The following is a 26455-nucleotide window of genomic DNA, read 5'->3' as shown; positions in this document are numbered from 1 at the left end:
TCATTCATCTTCATATTCATCTTTTCTTCAATCACAACATTGTTCAGCTGTGCAGTTGTCTGCAAATCTACTGGACTGTGATGTTTGTCTGCATTCGCTGGTATATTGATTATTTTTTGCACACGAAAAAGCTTATGGAATTAAGACACCGGCAAAATACAGTCAAAAGCACAAAAAAAAAGTAATTATTGCATAAAACTCAACATTGTAAACAAAATGCTACTGCTTTCTAATAAGTCACCGATTATAAAGGAATTGTAAATTATTTTAATAAACTTAATAAATAATTTATTGATGCCTTTATAGATCTGTTATAAACCATTCATACACAACTTTTGGGTTGCCAGGTTGTGAAAAAAATCCTCTGACAGTAAAGTCTTTTTAGTTCTTTAATTGATCAGGAAGGCTCTATAAACGACCACTTTCGGGGGAAAAAACAAACAGAGGAGACTGGATTAAAATCCATTTATTACCCAATTATGAACTTGCAAACTTGATAGTTTATTTGAAACCCAGCAGGAACCCCTTGACGAAGAGTAGAGTGGAAAACATGAATGTCATATTACAGTAGTGAGCAGCCCCACATCCCCCCTTCTTTTTTCTCTCTTTTATCTTATTTTTATTTATTTTATTTTATTTTTCTCTTTTTTTCTAAGTTATTTTCCTAATTATTTCCACCCCTCCTGTCTTTTGTTTATTGTATATCCTTCCTTCATGCACCTAAATGTATTCTGTAACCTGTGATCCTATGGATGGATGGATGGATGGATGGATGGATGGATGGATGGATAGATGGGTAGGGAGGGGATAGGGAAGGGAATTTGGACATAACTTTGTAAACAGATCTGATGTATGATATAAGAGAAGAAGAGAGATGAACCTTTATTAATCCCCGGAGGAAAATTCAGGTGTCAAAGAAGCAAACATCAGCAAACATCAGCAAACATCAGTGAAACACAGGAGAGGTAAAGGTATACAAAAATTATAAAAACAATAATAGAGATATAAAAGATACAGAGTGAATGGGTGAACATAGTGTGTACAGTCCGTCAATAAATAAAAATAATAAAAATAAAAATAAATGATAAAATAATAATAAAATAAATAATAAAATAAATATCTATAAAAAATAAAAATAAATATCTATTTTGTTTGACTTATACATGTTTTGTATCTGTTATTTGTGTGGGATAAAATCTTTGAAAATCAATAAAACATTTAAAAAAAAAAAAAATAATAATTGATGTCCCTGGAGCTATTGATGAGTCTATAGCTAGAGTAGGCTATATATATATAATATATAATAAGCCTGCTGCTTAACTACCAGGTTGCTCTGCAGACCTCCGTGGACATGGCAACAGTTGTCATGACGACCGTTGTACACATTAGCACCCTCTGACGGTGTGATAAATTAAGGTAAGCTAGCTGGCGACATGAAATGACATTTACAGGTGATGTATTTTTTAACTTTACAGCTAACCAAAGGTCACTATGAGCTCTTATTTCCGTTCATGTTGTAGCTAGCGTTATTCACTTTATTATATGCACGTTTATCGTCGCTTTGTGTGCTGTAGCTACACATACAGGTGATCTGTGTACATAACGTTACTGAGTGTTTCTATTTCATGCTACTCTCTAGGTTGACTAATGTAGATTCACACTTTACAAAACATCATCTTATAAAATATGTTGGTATTGCTACAGATTAGATTACCCAATAGCATACATGATAGTTATAATTAATAGTTAATGCATCAGTAATAATCCAATATATATAATGTAACACTCTTAAAAGAGGCACTTCTGTATGATGAGTAGGCCTACTTTTAGTTTTGATAGGGTTTTGATGATAATAGTTCATTTGGTCTTCAGTATGAATGCTGGACCTTTACTTGTTATGGGGTATTTTTTTACATTTTTACCATGTGGAACTGATCCTTAAGATTAACTTCTTCCACCACTGCATTTATGTCTGCATGGTTAGACACAACTTAGGACAAGGAAAGTGTGTGCACTCTTTTCCAGCAACATTACAATAAAGACAGTTATTAATGACACTCAAAATACTTTGTATACATTTTGTTTTTTATTATTCAGGATGCCCATGGACACAAGAGGAGGTAGCTCAGACTCAGAAATGGAAGCAGCTTGCAAAACAGAGACATCCAGAAAGAAAACACCTAGTTTGAAACTGTCCGTTGCAACACAGGTACGGATGGGGAGTTTAAAGTCATTGGGTTATTTTTTCTGGAAATGAGTTCATGACAGAGACGTTAAAGGTCGAATGCTTGACAATTCATCTTGCAAAACTCTTTGTACACTGTGTATTATTTTGAATAATGTCAAATGAAATCAGGATTATTTGTGTAGCCCAGTAACAAATATGTCCAAAAGGCTCTACAGGCACACAAAGCCCCAGCTTTTTATTCTAGTGAAAATAAATGTATTGAAAAAATTTGTGGGAATCATTTTTTTCTTTGTTGTGATTTATCCGCCAGCTTCCAGAGAGCACCAACTGCCTGGCATGCTCGGAAGACGGTCGGTACCTCAGCCTGGGTCACTCCCAGGGCTTGTCTGTGTGGTGCGCATCTTCTCTGATCTGTGCTGCAGAGTGGCTGCAGGACGGACTGGAAATTACATTTATTCAAATGACCAGAATGGCAGAGAAGGCCTATCTGCTTGGCACTGTTGATGATATGGGTATGAGTAGTACGCCTCTCTCATCCCTCTCCTGCATAAAACATGTGTAGATAGTCGGATTTTCACATCTTTACAAAAACAGATTGACATTTATTTGTACACTTAAAATGCTTGATCCTGAAGTCATAAATTATTACTGTACTGCACTGAGACAGTAACGCTTGTGAGTTAGAGGAAAGAAAGGTCAAAACTGGGAACCCCCAAGAGGTTTTCACAAAGTGTTAAAATCTATCATAATACTGACATCAGCTGCTTTCATTTTCCACTGCAGGTGTTGCCAGAGTCTTTGCATATCACTGTGAAGGCATTCACCCCCTCAGTGTCATTAACGTCATGGTGCGTATAAGAATCTTAATTTTTTTTCTTTCACTACAAGAAATAAAATGTTTTTATGTGTATAAGGGTACTTACAGAATGTTGAGGATAAATCAACCTGTTTTTTGTCCCTTTTATGTCATTGTTTTGCAAAATGTTGTATATATTTATTGGGGCTGTCAAAGTTAACGCGATAATAACGCATTAACGCTAAATTGTTTTAACGCCACTAATTTCTTTAACGCATTAACGCAATCGATCTTTCAGAGGTTGTAGGTTGTATCATATGAAACTAAAAGACCTAAGAAATCATCGGTACCAAATATTTCATACTAGCTTGTCACAAAGGAAGGTAAATAACGCTCCAGACTTGCCTTAAATTTTGGCAAGGAAAAACTGTCATGGCCATTTTCAAAGGGATCCCTTGACCTCTGACCTCAAGATATGTGAATGAAAATGGGTTCTATGGGTACCCACGAGTCTCCCCTTTACAGACATGCCCACTTTATGATAATCACATGCAGTTTGGGGCAAGTCATAGTCAAGTCAGCACACTGACACGCTGACAGCTGTTGTTGCCTGTTGGGCTGCAGTTTACGTGTTATAATTTAAGCATATTTTCTATGCTAAATGCAGTACCTGTGAGGGTTTCTAGACAATATTTGTCATTGTTTTGTGTTGTTAATTGATTTCCAATAATAAATATATACATATGCTTGCATAAAGCAGCATATTTTCCCTCTTCCATATTGATAAGAGTATTAAATACTTGACAGATCTCCCTTTAAGGTACAAATTGAACAGATAAAACAAATGTGCGATTAATCACGATTAAATATTTTAATTGATTGACAGCCCTAATATTTATAGGATATACTTTTCATTTTTGAATTTATGTAATTCCTTTAAATTTCCTTCAATTATCAGGAAGATATCAACAAAAGAAGCATCTGCTTGACATTTGAACTGTCTGAAGGGGGAGATTATGGAGCTGCATCAATCAGCTGTAAGTAAGGACTTCACTTTCAGTTTGAGCTATTTTCATTTCATGATTTTAATTAAAGACTTCACCATCAAATATTGATTCACGTGATTTTCACATCTCTATCAGGTAACGGTGCCGTTTGGCTTGAGGTCTACCACTTCCCTTTAGAAGCATGGCTGAAAGAGTTAGAGATGGCACAATCACAAAAACAGGTATTGATTACTGAAATTTGATTGGTAGGCTGGTTTGAACATGATTGTGTATTAGGCATCTTACTAACAGTGACATTTGATTGTCAACTGCCATTTGAATCTGAACTTAGTTTGGTGTTATTATTTTTTATTTAAGTCATTAGTTTTAAATTGAACACAAAGAAAAAAGGAGGGGAGCAGTTGAATCTTGAATAATCAGAAAATGCAAAAAATGTGCACAAATACAGGCACATAATGACATAAAGAACACAAAAAGTATAGAGTCTATGGCTTGGACTCAATGCAGCCGGAGGAAGAGCGCTACCCTTGAAACTGGTTGCAATCCAGAGTGGCTGCCATTTTTTGTGTGTTCTTCACCTTTGTACACATATTCAGCATAATACATAATAATACATTTCCCCCTCCTTTCTTCTCTGTTATTACAGACATGGCTGGAAAGCATTTTTCAAACAGTTTTTTGGGGGGATTCGTAGTTTTAAATAAAATGTATGCCAGTTTAACTGCTGCCAGATACTACTATATGTAATTGAATTACAATTTCAGAAAAACATTTCTACTTTTTATCCTCAGGACCCAAACTCAACTGGAGGTGTGGATGTGAAATCATCTCCAGAGCCAGTTGTGATTAAAATCAAGCCACCAAACATTCCAGCAGGTATAATTGTATCTAAAACAACAGTGTATTAAAAGTATAGTGTGGTGTAATTGAACAGAACAGAAAATTGTGTGTGGAAGTGGAAGTGATGGTGTAGATGCAGAGGTGTGTGTGCCTGTATGCATCTCTGTCAGTGATTATATACTATATCTCTTGTTTTAATGACTGAAGTGTCCCGACAGATATGTCATCTTTTTTGCTGTTACAAATAAAAGTAATAGAATAAGCACTTGCACACATTCCAGTTAAGACTCAATGGACCTCATGCAGGAAGCGATATACAAACAAATATCCTCTTATTTTATTTTGTTCTAATTTTGTCAGTATCCACTGATTTCTGGGATTCACCAGTGTTTTTTTGTTTTTGCTTTAACTCTCTATCGAATTTCTATGTGCAAGTGCAGTTTTTGGTGGCATCTCTCCAATTATTGGGCATGTGAAAGAGTTTTTGCATATGGCACAACACCTGCCCTTATATAGTCTTTAGGGGGCGTTACTTATGCTGATTCATCATTCATCACACCTGGGTAAGAGCAGATTTGGATGGTTAAGAAAATTTGGTGCATCTGGAGTGAAGTTAACTTCTCTTATTTTTTGCTCTTAACAGAAAATGAAGAGAAAATAAAAGAGACATTTAAACGAGTGTTGCTGCATGAGGCCCATCATCCCAGCATGTTTCTGCTGTTTTGCAGGGACGGCATTGGATGGTTCACTTGACGTGCAGCTGACGGATTTTTTGACACACTGTTTGGCTCTGGACGTAGACACCAGCAGCAGTCATCAATGGGAGGAACGGTCTTTCGATAGAGATGCAGGAAAAAGGAAAACAAATGAAAGCCCAAGGTACGATAAAGTTCACACAAATATAATCAGCATGATAGCTCTGTTGTAGATTTAATGCATGTAATACTTAACATGGTCTTTGATTGAAGTCTTTGCATGAAATATTCTTAAGTATATTTTTATAATCTGGTTGGGCTCAGGACCTCCTGATTCCATCCCCCCTTCTGAAACCAAAATTGTGCCGTTGGTAATATTGCCTGTGAATCATGTAAATCATGAAATGTAAATGCAAATGCTCAGCCATGTTCTTGTTTCATATCAGTTACATGGACTCTTTTTCAGATGTTGCACCCAGCACTTTCTTCTTCCCTGTGGTCAGTTTCCTGGTGACAGTAAAGCAAAGTCTCAGCCAGGTTTGTAATTGAGGCGGGGAGGAGAAATTTCCGTGTTGAGTATATTAATTTTCTATGATTGGCTCGTACTGTTTCAGAGCCCTTTCCATTAAAAACATTTGCCAAAAGTAATTTGCCAGCTAATTAATCCCTGTGGACTCAATCAAGACATTTTCAAGTCTGCAGTGGCTATGTTCCTATTAATGTCATCTTCAATCTCTGACCTTTTCTCAGCAGCATTGCCTGTTGCTGTCTGTGTGTGGTGGAGTGGCAGCCATAATCTCCTTCAGTATTTGCTGCAAAAAGCACCAAAGAACAAACCAGGTAGGATATTTATCTGCTGGGTGTGTTGCCTGTTGATAATAGCTCACGTCTACTGTATGTGTTTCTTTGTTCTAGAGAGGGTAATAGGCATACATTTCTGGTTTTGAGCTTTCTCTCTTTTTGGAGCAGATGTGGGACTCGTGCCAGATGTGTTGTGGCCGAATGCAAAGGAAATCCTCTGCTCTGCTGTTAGTAGATGCACCCGTTACATAGCTCTCGGGCTCGATGATGCTTTGGTGTGTGTGTGGGACAGGCAGTCTGGTGAGCAAATCTCATGGTCAGGTATCTCTACAATGTTATCAGATCTGACCCCAGTGTCGTTTAGCTACAGCAACACAGTTTATTCGATTTATCTTAAAGGGACAGTGTGTAACATTTCGGGGGATCTATTAGCAGAAATGGTATAAAATATTATAATCACCTGAAACTAAGAATCATTGTGTTTTTGTTAGCTTCATATCTACATAGGGAAAGGGTCCTCGTCACGGAGTCCGCCATGTTGCTCGGCCATTTTTCAACAGTAGCCCAGAATGGACAAACCAAATACTGGTTCTAGAAAGAGCCTTTCACGTTTTTACGTTACCTGAAGGCCACCGTAGTTTTCCAACACGCTTGTGAAACTGTGGTAACGTGAGCCGCAGAGTGCAAAACTGTGGTACCGACAGCCACCATCTGACTTCTGTTGCTACTAAAGTAGTGTTATTATGGTATGGATGGCCTCTGAGCGAGGCAATCGGCGTTACCACGGTTTTGCACTCGGCGGCTCAGGTTACCGCAGTCTTGGAAAGGGAGGAGTGAGCAATCTACAACCACACCACTAGATGCCGCCAAATCCTACACACTGTACCTTTAATTGAAAGCTCTCGGTTGTTATGTTGTAGAAAAGCCACATTTAAACAATTTTGAATTTTCAAATAATCTGCAAACATCATATTTTTGCCTATAGTATCCATATGCAGTTTTAGCAACAACAAAAAAAAGAAAAGAAAAGAAACTTCACTGAAAAGAGATAATGAGGTAGAATCAGTTTGTGGAAAGATGCAATGACACTTTATGTGAGTGACTGACCAGCTAACAGACATATTTGCTTGTTAGAGGTTTCTATCATATAAACAAGGTTATGGCCTGTTTGATTCTCATCTTCTTTTCTTTCCCTCAGGGTCTCCGTTGTCTGTTGTCTCAGTGTCAGCAACAGACAGTCCCTTCTTCAGGATGCAATTTGTGGATTACTGGCCCGAGTCCGTCGATGATTCCCAGACTTTTACTTTAGCAAAAGTTTTTCTTTTGGTGTTGTGTAAAAGTGGAGCAATTCATACAGTCACCACAGGACGAGGGGAACAATCCTGCCACATGCAGCTCTCTGAAAGGTCACCTAAATTTTACATATATCCTAAATTAAATGTAAGCGTCTAACTCTTTCCTGTCAAATGAAATCATATTGTGTCAAACACAACATTTTCTCACATTGTTTCCTATATCTCTACAGGCCAAAAGACAGCGGGGACCTCCCAACTGTCACTGCATCAGTGCCGTTCCTGCAGGGTTTGGTAGAAACACTAAAGTTGTTGATACATATTTTAAAATGAAAATTAATTTCCATAGAATTTACAATATTATACTTTTTGACTCTTTGGGTCCTTCTGTCTTATTTTTCTTGCCTCAAATAGTCTCTTGTGGTGCAAAGAAATGGAAAAATCTTCCTCCAAGATGTCATCAACAAAACCACTGTGTGCTTCTTGGTTCCTCCAAAAACTCATCTGATTTCCACTCCCTGCAATCCTGTTTATGCTCTGAACACCAAACAGCAGACTCTGTTCATACAAGGTAAACCCAAAGCCACATTTTAGTTTTGTTTTGCATTACCCCACAGCAAGAGAAAAGCACTGAGGGGATCACTGGTGACGTTCCAGAAGAGTTTGACTTCATATTGACGTGGATCTGTCAGCGAAAAAGCTGTACAAACATGGTTACATGAAATTGAAAAGGCTTTCATGTCTTACGCAGGTGATGAGGACCCTAGCTGCAGTGCGTCATCTAAAGGAGGAAGCCGGAGTCAGCTTTTCATCTTCCATTTCGGAAAGCGTGGCATCATCAAGCAGTATATTGTTTCACCTCCAGACTCTCCACGACGACAAAACACACTGAGCTGTGCCACTCTAGAGGAAAACTGCAATCTCTACCTCGAACAAAGGTTGCATTCTTTGTGTCTTTATGCCACATTGTATTTCAAAATGTATTCCCAAAAAGACTCAGATGATATGTAAACAATTCTTAGCTGAATGTTAAAGTAGTGTCTTGTCATGTGTTTCCTGTGTTTTCATGTGAAGAGCGCTGTCTGTGGATGAAAGGGACAAAGCGATATTGCAGACATGGAAGCAGCTACAGGAAACTGCAGTGATGGTACAACAGAGACACAGCAGAGCTGCAGCCAGCTGAAGAACTACAACAAATGTTTTTTGGCACAGAGGTACTATTGTACAAATGTTATGTTGGTTAAAGGCTTCTTCTAATTCCCACCACCTTCATTGCACTATTCTACTCTCCACGCAGTGCTCATTTTCACACACACATAATTTTTCCGTGTCATCAGTCATACAAAGATGATATACAAAATGATCCTTTCTTTTCTTTTTTCTATTTCAAACTGCCGTCTAATCAAATCAAAAAAGCAGTCTGAGTTATTGTTGAAAAGCAGATACCTTACAGTCTCCTAATATATAAAGCTTTGGGCAGAATACAAACTGCATTTTTATGACATTAGCACTGTAACATTGAATCTTCAGAATTCAGTAAAAATAATAAAAGCATGGCTAAATGTAAGCAAACAGTAAAAGCTTGGAGTAAGCAGTAAATGCCATGGTAATTGGATCAAAGGTTGCAGGACTGTGTCCATTCTTCAAATAAATGTTTCTTGTGTTGAATTAGACAAAAATATTAAATCTGTGGTGCTGGAAGGACGTCTCTAATGTGTATTTTAAAAGGATGAGTGTATTCAGGCTGATTATGACTGGGCCGTATTCAGTCATGGCACGGAGGCTTTTTGTTGCCTTTGGGGTCCTTGAATGTTTCATATGCCATGTTTTTAATGTCAGAAGACACTAAAAAAACAGGACAGGGTGCAGAGATTTCAGTCTTTAAAATACCAATTCAGGACTTTGTATATACTCTGAAAGTATAGGTTTAGTTTGGGTGTAGGCAGTAACAATAGAAGCGGTATGTTCTTGTGCAGCTAAACAGTCTCATGCCACTGATACAGTTTTTAATTTAATGGAAAGAAAAACAAACGTTTTATTTAATTCTTTGACCGCACTGAGAAGTAAGCCCAATATGAAGCAAAATGTAAAGTGAAAATAATTACTCAATTTCTGTTTTAAAGGCATTTCTTTGTAATAAATCAAAAGCAGAAACCTTGCTTTTCAGGTTCATGAATACATGGCTGGTGGGCAGAATCAGTAGCTGAGTGCTCTATTTTCAACCATTAAATATTGTCCCTACTTATTGAGCACCAGGGTCACAGTTACTTTGCACGGCAGCTAGATTCTCAACAAGATCACGCAAGAATCGCTGGAACTCATATCTCGCGATAATCCATCTTGTCAGGCTCAAGTAATGCGTTTTTGTATGGCAAGCCAGATCATGGACCAATCAGCATCCTGTGAGGAGCTACTGGCAGCTACAGGCGTGGCTTAGGTGTGTGCAGCGACATGGAGAGGCGACTGTTCAAAACAACAATGACCACTCCCAAAGACGTGAGTGTAGCTGCTACAATAGCATCAGTTATATCAGAACTGGAGAGTATTTCTTAATTGAAAGAAGAGCGAAGAACGGCACTGATGGCTTTTCTCAAAGGAAAAGATGTTTTTGCTCTTCACCTGACTGGCTTTGATAAGAGTATGATTGACAGATGGTTCAGCTCAGGTTAGAGCCACAGCAAATCAGATGAAAATGATTCAGAAGATCTTAATCTATCAGAGAGCATATTGTTCATCTATAAACAATCAGCAATGTGCGTCTTTTGAATTGTTCCTGATTGTCTTTCTGTATTAGTTTAGATTGGTGGCAGAACAATAAGGGGAATTCTTGTGCCAGAATATGCTTGTGATGTTCATTTGACGGAGTGGTTTTTGGATAATTTGTATGGCGTCTCTCCTATTGTTGGCATTGAAATATGTATCTACATTGTTGCATAATTCATCTTCACCAGATATATCAAGATCATACTGTGGTGTGTCTCTGTGAAAATGAACCGGTACTGATACAGATTTTAATATGTGCTTGAATGCCTCATTTGAATTTCTGAAAAGCTTTACTGAGGGTTGATGCCAAAGAGCCAAATGTGATTGAGAGCGTAATGAAAGCGCAGGTGCTCTATTCAACAAGCCTGCATGTGTTATTGTCAACATCAGAATTGTTACGGGAGTGGGTGGGGGGGGGGGGGGGGTCGGACAGTAAAAACAATGCAGCAATGTCCTCTTAAATTAAACTAAGCTTCTACAACGAGACAGAAACTTTACTTTAATTGCTGTCAGTCTTTGCTGTTGGGTTGATGTTCATTAGTAAGTTGCTTGTGACATTTTTGCTTCATCAACATTTTCTTTTATTATAACATGCAAAAACAAACCTGCCGTCATCACCCCCTGCTTCAACACCACTTTAACCCTCAACCATAACCCTCCTGCCAACATATTTAACACACAAGGACTACCGACTGCGACCCCAAGAATAAACTACTGTAAGAAACAGCCATTATAGCAAAAATTTTAACTTATTTCTAATCAAAACATTATTACCTCTGCCTGCACATACTGAGACCTTTGCTATGGATGCAGTTGCTATGGAACGTAGCCCATCCATCCATCCATTATCTGTAACCGCTTTAGCCTATTCAGGGTCACGGGGGTGCTGGAGCCAATCCCAGCTGACATTGGGCGAAGGCGGGGTACACCTTAGACAGGTCACCAGACTTGGAACGTAGCCCACACTAGCATATTTATTTTTTGATGACTTTAATAACTAGTTGACTTGCTATGGTACTGGTATGGTACTGCTGAGACAGTGGTTGATGTATTTCTGCTACATTCCTGCTTGCTTGCATATTCTGGGCAGCATTGTCACAAGATGATTGACGCCCATTGGCTCTCGAACGTTCCTGTAGTACACAGCAGATGATACTTTTTACGTTAAGGCTGTAGCTTATAGGTCATGAACAGCCAGGATAGCCAGTAGACTACCCTACATAGATTTTTTTTAAATAACCCTATGGTACCATAATAATCAGCAAAAGAAGAATATGCTTACTGCTAACGATACTGTACTTAACGTCGTCAACACCGCAGATCATTTTTCTTTTTTGGTGAAGATAGAAGGCTGGTGCATCCGAGGGTAGGTGGGAGAAATATTTCTCTCTAGATGAAACGGGGCAGAGAGGATTGTCAAGCTGTTCATACATGACTCCCCTTGTGCTCTCTTTATTCTTCTCCAGTGGGTCATTGTGATTCTTTGTATGCTCATTGAAGGCTAGTGTTGCCCGTTTTCGTCTCTTTTGATGGTTAATGATGTGGGTTTGAGCAGCCGATTGCCCTCATTTCCTCCACGCCTGAAGTGTAGCTAGACGTCAAACCACACTTTGTTTACTAGCCCCTCAGTAGTGTTACGATCCAGCACCTTCTTTATCGATTTGAAGTCATCTTCTGATATTAACGCATGATGAACTGTTGTGTTGAATCCTTCCTTTTGAGGGTTTTCACAACATCGGTGAATACACCATTGCTCGTTGTAAACTCTGTGTCTTTGAGGAGACACCAGCAAGTCCAGCACAGAGACCAAAATAACTGCTCAGGCCATAGAGATTGCCTTTACCGTTTCAGACAGTGGCATAGAAATCTCGTAAAATTTCATTGACCCGCTCCTTTGACACTGTTTTAGGATCTAAAACTACACATTTATCCCTACACCAGTCGTCAAAGCATTTCACTGCCCATTTCGTTTGCGTAACGGTGTTCTGTTCATTTTGTTTTTTTTTCCAGATGGTCTACCTCCTCTTTAAAGAGCTCTACATGTCGTTGAGCAATAGCAGGTGGATTCTTTTTCTGGAGAGTGCTCAATCCACTCCTCCATAGTTAGGCCACACAGGAGGTCGAAGTTAATGTCGCTAAGCAACCAGGAAACCATTAGACTAAAGTTTTTTTTTTCAAACGCGGAGTGATCCTGAAAGTGCAAAGGAATTAGACGTCATAGCAGTGCTATGAGGATATTATATCACAGCTATGAACCAATTAGATTGCTTGATTTGAGCCACCCGTTTTATAATCTACAGTATACCACCCACATGTTGGGACCATAGACTGTATATAAGAAGTGGACGTAGTCACCGTGACGTCACTCATTGGTTTGTGGACAGCCGTTTTGAAGCCTTGAGTTCGGCATTTTGGCCGTTGCCATCTTGGTTATTTGCAACCAGAAGTGACACAAGAGGGTGGAGCTCAGTACAATCGAACGCTGAATAAGACATTTTTAAGCAACCAATAAGATTATAATTAACTTTCATGAACTGAAAACACACTGAAAGGATTAAAGTTCTAAGACAAAATCACGAACAACGCCATGGTAGCGACCTGTCAATCACAAGGTAGCCATGCCCTAAAGCATACCCTGCTTTATGGTCTATTTGACTCTAAATGAGACCATAATTTACTAACTGAACATCATGCTGTATTGAAGAAGACTTGAAACTAGTGATGAGACCATAAACTCATGTTTATAATGTTTACTGAGGTAATAAATAAAGTGAGAAGTAGGGTCATTTTCTCATAGACTTCTATACAACCAGTCTTCTTTTTGCAACCAGAGGAGTTGCCCCCTGCTGGCTGTTAGAAAGAATGCAAGTTTAAGGCACTTCTGCATTGGCTTCACTTTTCAGACCTGGAGTTGCCCACTGGTTGGGATGGTACACATGAAGCTACAGCCATCAGCTGGACACATTGAAAATGTTTTGTCTAAGGTCATATTTAAAATAAGGACAAATTTTCTGATCCTGGTGGCACACTGTGTTTATGTATTTGTGAATGAAATTATTTGGTGTACTCAGTTTCATATTCAGGAAGAGTAAATTCATGCAGAAGAAGTTAATGAAAGATGGGTGATATAGGCATCAATTTAAAGAATGGATATAGTTTCTTATCTCAGTTTAAAATTATTATGGCTTTTGGCCGTAGTAGTAAGTGGCATAGAAAATCTCGTACATAAGGCCTGGAGGGGTGAAATACACCCCTGTTCCCGGATTAAATACTTTTTCTAAATACGTAAATAACACATGTAGGAATGTTAAGTTATTCAGATTTCCCTTTAGAGTTATGTGTATATTAAATGTTGCTCAATTAATCATGTTTATTAGACATTACATAAAGTTTTACACTACACTACTTCTAAATTTGCATGTTATGCTTATCTTCCATCATCAATCTCCCACTTGTCTGCTTAGTTACTGCACCTGGACCTACCTGTCTCAACCACTGAACAAAAGAAGAAAAATGCAAAATATTTTTTTTCATAGAGCTGAAGACGATTTTAAAGTTATTTTTTTAATCTCTGCCACACATCAATTTGTCAGAATTAAATGGTCGAAATGGCCTTTCCATTTGGACGCTTTGACTCATCACTGATTAGCAGCAGCAGTCCCCTCAGGGATCCTACTGTTACACATCACTACAGACATTGAAGTGTGTTTGCATAAGAGATCTGCCCAGAAATGACCTGGCATTGCTGTGCTTACAAGTTCAGCTATATTTGAGAATTATTTCTTTCTCCGCACCGCTTGTTGTAATTTTAGCGCTGAAAATTGGTAACATTTCCTACAGCAATGGATTCACAATAGACACTCCAAATCCCAGTGACCACATTTAATTCAAGATGAACACAACTCACAATGTACAGAGCACTAAACATTCCTTTATAATAGAAACTTGTTACTGCGTGTTAGCGTGGTGTGATCTGCTAATCAGATTTATTTTTATGAAGCTTCCCTTTTGCAAGAAAATACAAAGTTCTGTGTTTTCCAACCAATGGCAGTTATGATTTTTGGCCTTTGTGTTTTATACAGAAGCATGTTATGATTTGTGACGTAAATCAAAATGCAACCCGGTCTCACAGGAAGGCGTGTAAATAGCACGACATTACAAGGACATTCTGCGTGTCATGAGGATGCGTTTTAGGCTTTTCATGTGTCATTTGTACGGCACGCAGCAAAACTACGGTAATGTCCACAGTTAGGTTGAGGCAACGAAGCCACTTAGCTAGATTTTGGAAAAACATCATGGTAGGCCTTAAAATAAGTATGTAAACTTAGTAAAATATGTACAGAAAACACGTCACAAACTTCACTAAAAAACACAAGACAGACGTCACTAACGTAACTTAGAAAACAAAACACCGGTCTCATGGTTAAAAGGCGTTTGTTTGTTGGACCCATCCACCTTTCCACCCGCACGCCATGAGCAGTCATTCTCACTTTCTATTCTACGTCACTAGCTCTGAGCGTAGCATGTTTATTGCAGTCAGTACAGACTACATGGCGTACAAATTACCAAAAAAAGAAAGGCGTTCATATTGCACGCTAAATGCCTTGCGCATTATCGTGGCATTCATACGCCTTTTCCTACGGGCTGCAAAATGACATATTATTCAAAGAATACCGGACCCCACACATTAGACAGTCAGACACTGAATAAATCGGAATTAATAAAACCGTAGTAAACATTGTCAGGGAGCCTCCACCCTGTACTCTCCTCATACGATGCTCTCAGGGCTGGACCGGTTTGGATCTCTCTCTGCGTCATTGTCTGCTGTTAAAAAGCTGCTTCTTGGTGACGTCGAATCTGCTTTGCTGTGGTCATCGCTGCACAGCATGAACCTCTCCTGGCTGGCGCGGCTCACCTCTCGTTTCAGTGGCAAAGAGTTGGCAGCACAAGAGAACGATCCGGTTAAAACAGTGTTGTTGTCCAGGTCGGACGCCTTGGTGGCGTTGCAGTAAAACCTCCGGAGCCCCTTTCGGAAGTGGATGGTGAACAGGCCGTAGATGAGTGGGTCCAGGCAGGCGTTGACGAGCCCAAAGATGAACAGGATGTGGGTCAGTGAGTGGGAGACCTTCCCCTCCAGGTCGTTGGGGAGGAACCAGTACCACAGGCCCAGCAGGTAATAGGGAGTCCAGCAGATAATGAACGACGAGACGATCACGATACTCATCTTTAGAGTTCTCATCCGAGCTCTGGGGATGTTGTTTGTCGAACACCGCAAATGCACTTCATTGGAAGGCACTGGGAGCAGAACAGATGACAGACACAAAACATAGTTCACATTATAAAAGGCTTGAAAGCAAACAAACAATTATTTAATATATGCAAAATGTAGAACTAGTATTGCCTTTTGCATTCAGATTTAGTGTTAAAGATAATCAATCCTCAGTCAGAAGTGGTTCACTTTTAGAGGGATGAGGTTGAGAATAGACAGTGGAAGGCTTTGGTACAACTAGAATGTGACCTTTGTGACCAGATGATAACAGCTGAATCAAATCAGGTGTATGTACGGCACTATAATTGCTTTGTAATGCATTTTTAAAGGGCAAACTAAACAAACAAAACAAACTAAGTTTGCCACTTATAATGCTGATAGTTTTAGTTTTAATGGGCCAGGGTTTAAGGTTTCTGTCTCAGATTTCTGCTCACACCATTGAAAAATTACATTTAACAGTCTACAGTCACACTAGCGTTGCTTTGAGCTAAATAAATGCTAGCATGCTCTCAATTACAATGCTAACATGCATATGTTTAGCAGGTATAATATTTGCCATGTCCACAATAAGTGTGTTAGCATGCAAGCTGCCTTCACATGATAAAGACATTTGCTCTTCACTCACTGCGCGCTGGGGGGCAGAGCCTCGCAGAGGCAGCAGGTAAAATATGTACCCTAAAAGAGTGTAAGCAACGCCATTCACTACTGTTTCAAGGCAACAACAACAGTTGCAGCTGTTCTCATTGGTTGCGCTTTGAAAGGTCAGCGGCAACCAAGGTCAAAGTTGAAATAATTAGAATTTTGAGTCCTCTGTGGTGATTTTGAGCAGTGCACCATGCCAAGAGTAGCGCCTCCCTCCTAGTCAGGTGACACTGCACTCTCTATAGGTAAACAATGGCACAGCCAGTGCAGAGCAATATTACTGCTGATCATGTGTGGCATTAACATTAACATTAACATTGGCTTAACAAGCACTAAACACAAAATACAGCTGAGGCTGCAGTTAGTTTTTGCAAGTACATAGTCGGAACTCAAGTATTCGTCCTCTGACCACCATGAATATCTGCACCAAATTGAATCTTTACACCTGATAGTAAAAATCAAAAAAGGTAATGTTGGTGCTGGAGGAAAAGTCAGGGGATCATGAATTTCACTGCAGTCCATCAGACAGTTTGTCTGTCTGTCAGCCACCAAAGTGTGGGCCGACTGCTCGACCAACAGAACGGCATTGCCGTCCCTGAAGCATGGAACATCTCTCTCAAAAAAACATTGTTCCTGTTACTCTGAATAATCCACAGAATACAATGTTTACATTTTAGGGACTATTTCCTATGTAGATTTATTTCATGAAAACTGTACACAGTTGGGTCTATGGATTATCCAGAGTAACCAGGACTGGGAAGGGATATTGTTGATTTTTTAATGCTCAACACAATTCCAGTCACTTCCACTATAAGCTCTACAGCTCTGTGTGGGTTGAAGATAAAAAAAAACATTAAATCACCTTACCAAGCACAGCCCAGCTTTTATCAATGTGCTTCTACTAATAACAGGATCAAGTAAATCGCTGCAGTTATGTTATATAAGAGCTATATCACAGAAGTAAACTGATCCACACAGAGCTTTTAAACTCACAGTTGTCCTTTTTCAGTCGTTTGGAGATCTCGCAGAAGATCCTGGTGTAGCAGGTGATCATGATGACCAGAGGCAGCAGAAACAGGCAGGAAAACGTGAACATGTTGTAGGCCGTTTCGTGCCAGTGAATGACAAAACTTCCACGTGTGGTACACTGAGTGAAGTCCTCGGGATGGATGATGGTCACATTGTGAAAAAGGAACAACTGAGGAGGGAAAGGAACAATAGTTAGAAAGGTATGGAGATAACACCCATGGCTACTCCCATGTGTTTGGTAGCCATGGTCATCATTCAGTGATAACTTTCCTGCTGTCAACCATAGAGGCTGTCAGAACATGAAATGTAGTTGGCAATCTGATAGAAAACACATTTTCCCACTTACTATTTCGACATGCAGATAGTTTTTGTTTTATGTGCCCAGGTTTTGAGATATCTGTTTCTGAGATTGGTTAGGATTGTTCAGGTGTCGGCCTGTTTGTTGGCTGCACTACACAAAAACTGACAAAAATATATCTCTCAATCAATAACTAATCAATAAATGTCAGTCTCCAGCCTAATGGTAAATGAGCAGCAGATGGCTCAGAGGGAATAAACTACTGGCCATGTTCACTGTAATGATCGAAAAAGTAACCAATAGAATAAGGATTTTTGGATAACAAACCATGGAGGCATAAGCTTTATCCGGCTGTGGCTATACAATACAATATCTGTTAAAGGGCCAGTGTGTAGCATTTCGGGGGATCTAGTAGCAGAAATGCTAAATAATATTCATAACTATGTTTTCGTTAGTGTATAATCACCTAAAACTAAGAATTGTGTTTTTGTTAGCTTAGAATGAACCCTTCATGTCTACATAGGGAGTGGGTCCTCTTCACGGAGTTCACCATGTTGCACTGCCATGTTTCTACAGTAGCCCAGAACGAACAAACTAAACACTGGCTCTAGAGAGAGTCTTTCATGTTTTTACGTTACCTGAAGGCCACCGTAGTTCTCCGACTCGCTTGTGAAACTGTGGTAATGTGATCTGCAGAGTGCAAAACCGTGGTACCGCCAGCCAGCGGCTGACTGCCATTGCTCCTAAAGTAGTGTTATGGTACGGCTGGCCTGTGAGCGAGACGAATGGCGTTCCCACAGTTTTGCACTAAGCGGCTCACGTTACCGCAGTCTTGGAAAGGGAGGAGTGAGCGGAGCGGTACTCAGTTAGTTGCAATCTGCAACCACACCGCTAGATGTCGCTAAATTCTACACACTGTACCTTTAACAGGATAAATTAATTGTTGGATTCTGGTCTCTTCATGGGATTTGATGACAATAATAAGCAGATTCTTTAACATTCGGATGGGCCTGTATGCTCACAGGACACCCTGCTCTGCAGACACATCTCGACTGGCTTCACATTTAAATGGCCCCCTTAATATTGTTCACATTAGTCCTCGCCTGCACAACCTCCCACATGGCGATTAATACATTTTCATGTTAACGAGACAAGACATTTCTTGCTGACGGGATCATCATTTATTTCAGTCTGATGTTGGGAGGGCGACTGGCAGCCTCATATTTTACACTTTTTCATCGGCAGTTTTTGTGGAAAGGATTATTTATGGAACAGATTATAAATCACTGGATATAAAAATTTAACCAAAGTAAGAATTATATCAGACTATAGGAAGTGGCCATGTTCCTCTGTGCATGTAAAGTGTGCCTTTTTGGACAGGAGCAGGAACATGTTTGATGAAAACCAGTCCTGAGCTCTGGCCTGTGTCCTCAGCTGGGACACCTGACCTTACCTGAGGGACTGACAGCACAGCACTCATACCCCACGCCACGGTCAGCATGACTCTGTTCCTCTTTCTGGCTTTACTGATAGCCAGAGGGTTGAGGATGGCCGACTGCCTATCCAGACTGATCACCACGGTGACAAAGGCGCAGGAGTACATCGCCTGCAGCTTAAGAAACATCAGTAGCCTGCAGGCAAAGTCCCCAGCGAGCCACTGGACTGTGATGTTCCACACGGCATCCACGGGCATCACGATGAAAGTCACCAGCAGATCAGCCACCGTCAGGTTGATTATCAACACCCTGACGTGGGATTTGCGTTTCCCATCGCTGTGTGCCGCCCACAGCACAGCCAGGTTGCAGAAGGCCGATACGCCACAGAGAATGCAGGTAATAATCACTCTGACTTTGGCTGCTGTGGTGAAGGTGGGCAGCTGCAGGGCATCACCCCCTACGGTCCAATTGGAAGGGGGCGAGGAGCAGTTGCAGCTGGCGTTCAGTTGGTGGTCCGTCGCCAGGTGAAACATGGTCGCTGCAGGGTCACACATGGTGGCGTTCATTTTCTGAGGCTCGCAGAGGAAGCAACATTCTGCTCATCCACCATGAAGATAAGTGCTGGTAACTACAGGAAAGCAAAAAAAAGCCAGTCAACAAGGTTCAAGGCGGATGAGTCACAGGCCGTGAAGTGGGCGCAGGTCATCCAAACACATTTGTGTCACAAAAGAAACACAAATATCTCATGAATGAATACAACATTTCTCTACATCACATCAAGAGGACGCATTAGTGCGTGTACGGAAGTGGCATTGGCATTGCAAATCAGTGAGGCTGAAAGACGAAGCTCACAAACTGTGAAGAACATGGAAATTATGAATCCAGAATATTTAGCTAATATTAGATAGTATAAACTTCTTCATCATGTAATGGTGCTACAATGCAACTACAATTAGTAATCTTAGTAATCATAACAACATGGGGAAAAAGGAAGATAAAAATATATATATTTGGTATTGATAGATGTAATAAATGAAAGTTATTATTGCATTATACCAACAATATTTGTTTCTCAATCAGCAAATATTTGAAATCTTAAAACATGTAATGTAAACCTGTAATTAATATTTGTTGTGTGAGCCCAAACTAAAATTGTTTCCCAATAAACTGCAAAAAGAAAAAAAAATATGTATGTGTGTTTGACTTGTGATTTTAAATGCAAAGCCTTGTTCAGTGTCCTGTTGCATTTAATAAAGGCTTGGCAGCCGCTGTTATCAGTTAGTATTGTGGTGCCCACACCTGTACAACAAAACAAAGCTGTATCACTGACATCACACTGATGCTGTGAATACTAAAACCAAAAAAAACTTCAGGCCTTTTTGAGACCATTCGTTTGTTTTTTTGTCCCACCTGGTTTGCCTTGATTGTTTACAGCAATGTGACTCACATGTTTAATATTTTCTCCTCATGTTAAATTCCATAAAAGAGGAGCTATTATCAATCATATACAAGGCATGACGTGTTGGTAGAACATATGACACATAATATCGTGTAAATAATCATGTAAACGTATTAAATGTGATATAAAGCACAGGTCATTTAAGCACAATTACGCACAAGGGATCACCCATCCTCTCTCTGTCTCTTTCTTTGAATTTTCCTATTTTAATCGAGGTGAAAATAAGCAAAGAGGAATTTAAATAATTTGACGAAATCCAACATTTTCTGTCAATAATCAATCCTGAAATATTCCTTTTTTTAAAAAAAAAAACACACTCATACAGACATTCAAATGGCATTAATATATGGATAATGTACGTCAGACAGATGCAACATGAATTATTAAAGTCAGATCATGCTGAATATCCTTTAAAACTGTTAAACTGCTCCATATATGTTATTCAGTGTGATGTACTGATTTCATCCATACAGAGAGGACTTACAGTCAGACTTTGAATGATTTGAAATTCACCCAAATCAATAAAATATTTTGGTGTCTACAAAATGACACAATTGCGCACAGTTGTTTTTTTCCCACATTGGACACTAAGTGTACTGAAAGCCCAAAACCACAATAAAAACAAAACTATAATGTATCTACAGTATCATGTAACCTCAAACTATAAGAAGCTTAACATGCGAGCAAAGCAAACTCACGTTGCACAGTGGAGGGAGGACTGCAGGTTGAGCCTTTTACGCACATCTTGGACTCCAAGTAGGCTACTTAAAAACCACAGCAGGACTGAAGTCTCGTCGGTGTTAATGCCCGGTTGTTGTACATACGGAGGCTCACTCAGCTGCTGTAAGTTTTGCAGAGCAGCAGGTCCACCGACACCTCCTCCAGCTGTGTGTCCAGCAGCAGCTCCTCTGCTCTCCAGTGAGTCCAGTGCGCTTCCAGCTGCTCCACCTTTATCCATCTCTACCAATCAGAGAGCCCGGGGTGTGGTCTGACCTCAGCTCCATATGCACTGACATATTTGTTAAGGAAAAGAAAAGAAATACATATGAGGACGAATGAACTATGACTGATGATCACCATAACTCAAAAAATCCCAACTAATCACGTTTTTCTTCTCGACTGTCTGGTAGAGCACATCTTTAGTAACTATATCTTATTAAAAAATGTGTTGAACTTAAAGGGACTGTTTGTAATAATTAGAAATGCTTATTAACAGCAACACCCGTGGCCGTTAAGTCAACGAAAGTCAGCGGCGGGCTCGCGCTTGTGCTCGCTCTACATAGACATGAACGAGCATCGCTCAAAACAGTGAGGCGACACACGTCAGCTAAAACCACAAGATCACTCTATATTTCACCTGCTTGGCAGTAATGTAAGCTGACCAGACGGAGGTCTCTCCATGAATCAATGCTGATCCTAGTGTTGGCTTTTCCTGCCTCAGCCTCCGGGGCTGAAGCAGGAAAAGCGGGTCGGTGCCGGGGCTGAAGCAGGAAGAGAAACGTTATCGTCTCCGACCGGTCAGAAGGAACAAGGGAGACACCGGCACCCGGTCGGACACGATAACGTTTCTCGCTGCGGAGCCCCTACACTTCACAAGACACAGGAAACCTTTGTTGGTCAGGAGGAGCTGCAGCATTTATTTCTGCACAAACGTCCACTGTACATTCACTAGATATTCTCAGAGATAAACTAACTCTTCTGCAGTGTGTAGTGAGCGCGCATGCATGTGTAGAGGTGGAGAGAGACAGCGAGAATACGCACGGTGTGTGAGTGAAGGCAAGCAGGCAGAGGAGCAGAGACTCCGGCCACACGCGAGCGCGCATGGGATCCCGACCCGGTAGATTTGTACGTGTAAAAAGTTACAAACATTCCCTTTAATGTTCTTCTCGACTGTCTGGTAGAGCACATATTTAGTTACTGTATCTTATTGAAAAATTTGTTGCACTTAACTCAACCTGATTGAGCCAGCTCTCTCGGTTTTTGGTATGTTACGCTAAAAAAATCCACCAGATGTCGCTGTTTCTTTAAATAGCATGCCTTTTCAGTCCGCCTTCTTACAGGAAGTTAGCAACTAAAAAAGTCAGTCAGACATGAGGACTCTGTTTAAATGTAGGCATATTGTTTTTTTTTCAACATATAGATCCCCATTACACCTTATTGTACGTGTCCACAGGCTCCGTCCTTTCCACACTTCCCATTCACTGTGTATGTAAGCAGCTGTGCAATGCATTCTGGTACAGTGGCGGTGCGATTCAAGAGACAGACCATCACGACGCCCACTCCTCATTTGCATAAAGTTGAGGTATAGGCTACTTTATGCAAATCATGGGCGTCCAGCGCGACTTGCCGCCTCTGGAAACTCCCAAGAAACTTTTAAACTAGGCTTTGCCGATCCAAAATAAAGACAGATTCAGCAACTGCACAGCTTATTTCTCGCCTCAAATGTTTTCAGAAACATTTCAGTGAACTCTTTTTGTGAAATAAGAGAAGAAAGTATCTAAACGAGCCGCCATATTGTTTCCGGTTTGAAAGCTTGGAGCAGCAGCCCACGTGGGAAAGCATTCGTCCAATCAGGTGCTGAGTGCCTTGTGTCTAGTGACAGCACATCAAGCTAATGACACATAAGCTAAGGGTCAAATCCACCTCTGACTGATCACTGTCATCAGGTAAAATGCTTAGTGGTGAACATTTTAAACAGGGTGTCTTGTTTACACTTCATATAAAACAAGTTGACAACACTATAGAAGGAATTAACTTGAAGCACAAAAATATGTCAGTTCTACGTGGATCATATCTTTACAAATGTGTTTCACTGGCAGAGGTTTGGCCTCTGAGAGCCATCTAATAAAATGGTTACAATTATGATTTAATAAATATGTCAGAGTATTATATCTAACTGGTCTCTGTTTCCATGGTAATGTCTCACAGGTCAAAGCACGGAAGGCAGCACATCCCTCTTCCTTACGTATATTGCAGTTTGAAAACTGTAGAAATACAAAAGGGAAAGAGTGAGGGCCACCATCAGGCCATAATTACACAGTCAAAGATCGATTACATGGTGCTTCCACAGTGCTGTGTGAGACATTGAAATAAAGTGAGGGCACATTTATGGCTTAGCGAGGGTGATAAATTAGCTGCCTCCTCCCTCCCATTATGGTTTGATGAATTCTTTAAAATTAACGTCCGGTTGAATTTCGTTCCTTTCAAGCGTATGTCAATTTGATTTCAGCTGCAAGTAAACCACCACACATGTAAAGAAAATACCAGAAAACTAATTTTAGTGTTTGACGAAACATTTTCTGTCTCTTTGCACATAAAAGCATGACAAGCTTTTATTCAAATTGCATCCTAAATATAAGATATACCGTCATACTAGCTTGTCATGACGTGAGGTTAAATAACACTCCAAACTTACGCTAAATTTTGGCGAGGAAAAAATGTTATGGTCATTTCAAAAGGGGTCCCTTGACCTCTGACCTCAAGATATGTGAATGAAAATTGGTTCTATGGGTACTCACGAGTCTCCCCTTTACAGACATGCCCACTTTATGATAATCACATGCAGTTTGGGGCAAGTCATAGTCAAGTCAGCTCACTGACACACTGAAAGCTGTTGTTGTCTGTTGGGCTGCAGTTTGCCATGTTATGATTTGAGCATATTTTTAATGCTGAATGCAGTACCTGTGAGGGTTTCTGGACAATATTTGTCATTGTTTTGTGTTGTTAATTGATTTCCAATAATAAATATATACACACATTTGTAGAAAGCAAGCATATTTGAGTATTAAATACTTGACAAATCTTCCTTTAAGATACATTTTGAACAGATAAAAAAATGTGTGATTAATTCGCAATTATATTATTATATATTATACTGTGTATATATATATGGTTATTTTCCCTGGGGCCACATTTTTGCGTATTATGTCTGCATTGATGCAGCACATTCCTCTTTATTTATATTCATGTTATTGAAGTATTAAGTAAACATTCAGAGTCAGATGAAGCCAACACTCGGTCCAATCAGTAATATTGTATTTTAGCTAGTGCCCCTCAAGGACCTATCACTGTTCTTTTGAAAGCGCTGAAATGGAGCAATTATATATCATACGTCTGTTACAAAATGTTGTCAAATCGCAATCAGTGGTGTCTGAGACAGACACACTCTCCCTGATTTCACTGTCCGGGACAATGATCCACATTTATCTGTGCAAACAAATGTCATCGTTGTTATCACTGATTGACATCATGATTTACATGTGATGTTGTAAGCACTTAAGAAATTAGGATAGGAGATTAGGAAAAGAAACCTATCTTTATGTTGCATAAATGTATGTTTTCTGTCTTCCTACTCTATTTATCATCTCATGACCCTTTAAGATTTATCTCACAACCCCCAAGTTTGGAGCCACTGTTATACAATATGAATAATAACTATGTACAAGATGATTATACTGTTTGCTCAACCCAGTCATGTTTCTCAACCTTAATATTGCCTGAGTTATTGCATTTTTCACATTTAGTGCTCAGTGTTTGTCCTGAGATTTAAAGGTTGTGGTTATAAATGTTAGCATGAGTCACAAGCTGAACTTAATTTTCAGCCACTTTTGACTGCTATAATTCTTAAGGATGTATGATTGTGGATTTGATCTTGGCTTTTGTTGGCTTATTAGTTCTATTATCTCAATATTTGTCCCTTTTATTTCCTGTTTTCTTGTACATTTTACAGAATTTATGTTTCATTTCTATGCATGTATTGTCATTTGTACACCTTTATATCTATTTAATGACATGTACCCTTATGTGAAGCTGCCTTGTGAAAGTAGGACTAGTAATTTTTTAACACGCTAATGTCTGTCACTCTTGTACAAATCTACGTTATGATCAGAAAACTAAAAAATATAATCTTGTGACATTTTCTCAAGGGAGAGGCAACATCCTCTTAATGACCTGCAGAGTTGTATCTGCACAGTGAAAGATGGACTTTGCCTGGAGATGTAGGTTGAGAGGAAGCTCTCAACATAATTAAAGTGCTTTGGTTGAGAGTAACTGTGGTGGATGGTTCAAGTACTGTGATGAAGCACAGCGCCTTAGGAGTGAAGCCCTTTGAGTGAACTGTGTCCCGTCTATAGAGTTTTATTTTGTATTCAGGATCTGAGATACTTTGCTGCCTATATTTCCAACTGGCATCATATTGAATCTTTCTGACTGTTGGTGGTAACACTTTTTTTTACAGGTCCGCTAATTACATGGTAATTAGGTGATAATTAGCAAGTAACCTATTTGAAATTACTGCCAATTTACCCCAATATTTACCTCAAAATTTATCAAAAATTACTTTGTTCGGCTGTCTTGACTTGGGACTTGTTTTTTTTATATCTATTATAAACATTATTTAATAAATATATTTCGTTATTTCCCAATAAGCAGTAAAAAATAGCTGGTAATGTATTTAATAAATTTCCAGGAAAAGAATACAAAGTTAATCGATATGCATTATTTCCATGTCTGCTAATAAACAGATAATAATTAGCAAATAACTTCTTTGAAATTTCTTAGAAAACTCCCTGAATCATTACATTAGCTACCAGGTTACATTTGCGTAGACAATAAGTCACATAATGGTGAGATTTGTGCCTGATCAGAAGTGTCTTCTATTAGTTTTGGTTCTCCACCTCCGATGAAGAGCAGAGCATAGCCGCTTCTCAAGCCTAAGGGCACTATTTTAACAATGATATGCTATTTTAGCATATCATTATTAAAAAATGTTTATAATAAAGTAATTTTTGATCATTTTGGAGGTAAATATTGGGGTAATTTGGCAGTAATTCCAAAGAAATTTCAAATAGGTTACTTGCTAATTATCACTTAATTACCATGAAATTTGCAGACCTGTAAAATGAAGTGTTACCCTGGTGGTTAATAACAGCTAAATATACA

At 39.5% G+C, this 26455-nt stretch overlaps 2 protein-coding genes and 1 long non-coding RNA gene across 8 annotated transcripts; 1 reads left to right on the top strand and 2 right to left on the bottom strand.

Moving 5' to 3' along the window:
* Positions 1 to 1305: 1305 nt before the first annotated feature.
* Positions 1306 to 9773, top strand: wdr93 (WD repeat domain 93). 3 transcript variants are annotated; one of them, XM_037757766.1, is made up of 16 exons: positions 1306 to 1416; positions 2098 to 2209; positions 2499 to 2700; positions 2972 to 3036; positions 3943 to 4021; positions 4127 to 4212; positions 4783 to 4867; positions 5560 to 5710; positions 5993 to 6063; positions 6277 to 6366; positions 6496 to 6627; positions 7526 to 7733; positions 7853 to 7913; positions 8034 to 8190; positions 8371 to 8557; positions 8694 to 9773. In XM_037757766.1, exons 2-16 carry the CDS (start codon positions 2099 to 2101, stop codon positions 8800 to 8802), a joined length of 1794 nt encoding a protein of 597 aa, XP_037613694.1. In that variant the 5' UTR covers positions 1306 to 1416; position 2098; the 3' UTR covers positions 8803 to 9773. The 3 variants fall into 3 exon arrangements, with proteins under 3 accessions (XP_037613694.1, XP_037613685.1, XP_037613704.1); XM_037757757.1 differs by having other exon boundaries at positions 1392 to 1451; XM_037757776.1 differs by having other exon boundaries at positions 1395 to 1451; positions 6280 to 6366.
* LOC119481265 lies at positions 3754 to 21864 on the bottom strand. 2 transcript variants are annotated; one of them, XR_005205155.1, is made up of 3 exons: positions 21690 to 21864; positions 21651 to 21652; positions 3754 to 3797 (listed from the first exon to the last, which is right to left on the bottom strand). It is a non-coding gene; the product is annotated as an uncharacterized LOC119481265 (long non-coding RNA). The 2 variants fall into 2 exon arrangements; XR_005205156.1 differs by lacking the exons at positions 3754 to 3797; positions 21651 to 21652 and adding exons at positions 7491 to 7501; positions 19817 to 19822.
* Positions 14730 to 21521, bottom strand: LOC119481179 (putative gonadotropin-releasing hormone II receptor). Of its 3 annotated transcripts, none has more exons than XM_037757884.1 (4): positions 19074 to 19622; positions 17287 to 17491; positions 15024 to 15677; positions 14730 to 14928 (listed from the first exon to the last, which is right to left on the bottom strand). In XM_037757884.1, exons 1-3 carry the CDS (start codon positions 19620 to 19622, stop codon positions 15151 to 15153), a joined length of 1281 nt encoding a protein of 426 aa, XP_037613812.1. In that variant the 3' UTR covers positions 14730 to 14928; positions 15024 to 15150. The 3 variants fall into 3 exon arrangements, with proteins under 3 accessions (XP_037613812.1, XP_037613803.1, XP_037613822.1); XM_037757875.1 differs by lacking the exon at positions 14730 to 14928 and adding an exon at positions 21214 to 21521 and having other exon boundaries at positions 15151 to 15677; positions 19074 to 19684; XM_037757894.1 differs by lacking the exon at positions 14730 to 14928 and having other exon boundaries at positions 15151 to 15677; positions 19074 to 19815.
* Positions 21865 to 26455: the final 4591 nt, after the last annotated feature.

Source organism: Sebastes umbrosus, chromosome 2, assembly GCF_015220745.1.
Source record: "Sebastes umbrosus isolate fSebUmb1 chromosome 2, fSebUmb1.pri, whole genome shotgun sequence".
Classification (NCBI taxonomy): domain Eukaryota; kingdom Metazoa; phylum Chordata; class Actinopteri; order Perciformes; family Sebastidae; genus Sebastes; species Sebastes umbrosus.
The sequence above is the reverse complement of the archived record's forward strand: the minus strand, read 5'-3'. Positions and strand labels throughout refer to the sequence as shown.

Excerpts from the sequence above, each read along its gene's own strand:
- wdr93 (XM_037757766.1), top strand. The coding sequence starts at position 2,099 with ATGCCCATGGACACAAGAGGAGGTAGCTCAGACTCAGAAATGGAAGCA. Across the intron at positions 2,701-2,971 it reads TGGCACTGTTGATGATATGG|GTGTTGCCAGAGTCTTTGCA; the intron begins GTATGAGTAGTA and ends TTTCCACTGCAG. Across the intron at positions 6,628-7,525 it reads TGTGTGGGACAGGCAGTCTG|GGTCTCCGTTGTCTGTTGTC; the intron begins GTGAGCAAATCT and ends TCTTTCCCTCAG.
- LOC119481179 (XM_037757875.1), bottom strand. The coding sequence starts at position 19,622 with ATGAACGCCACCATGTGTGACCCTGCAGCGACCATGTTTCACCTGGCG. Across the intron at positions 17,492-19,073 it reads CTGTGCTGTCAGTCCCTCAG|TTGTTCCTTTTTCACAATGT; the intron begins GTAAGGTCAGGT and ends TTCCCTCCTCAG. Across the intron at positions 15,678-17,286 it reads ACGACTGAAAAAGGACAACT|TGCCTTCCAATGAAGTGCAT; the intron begins GTGAGTTTAAAA and ends TTCTGCTCCCAG.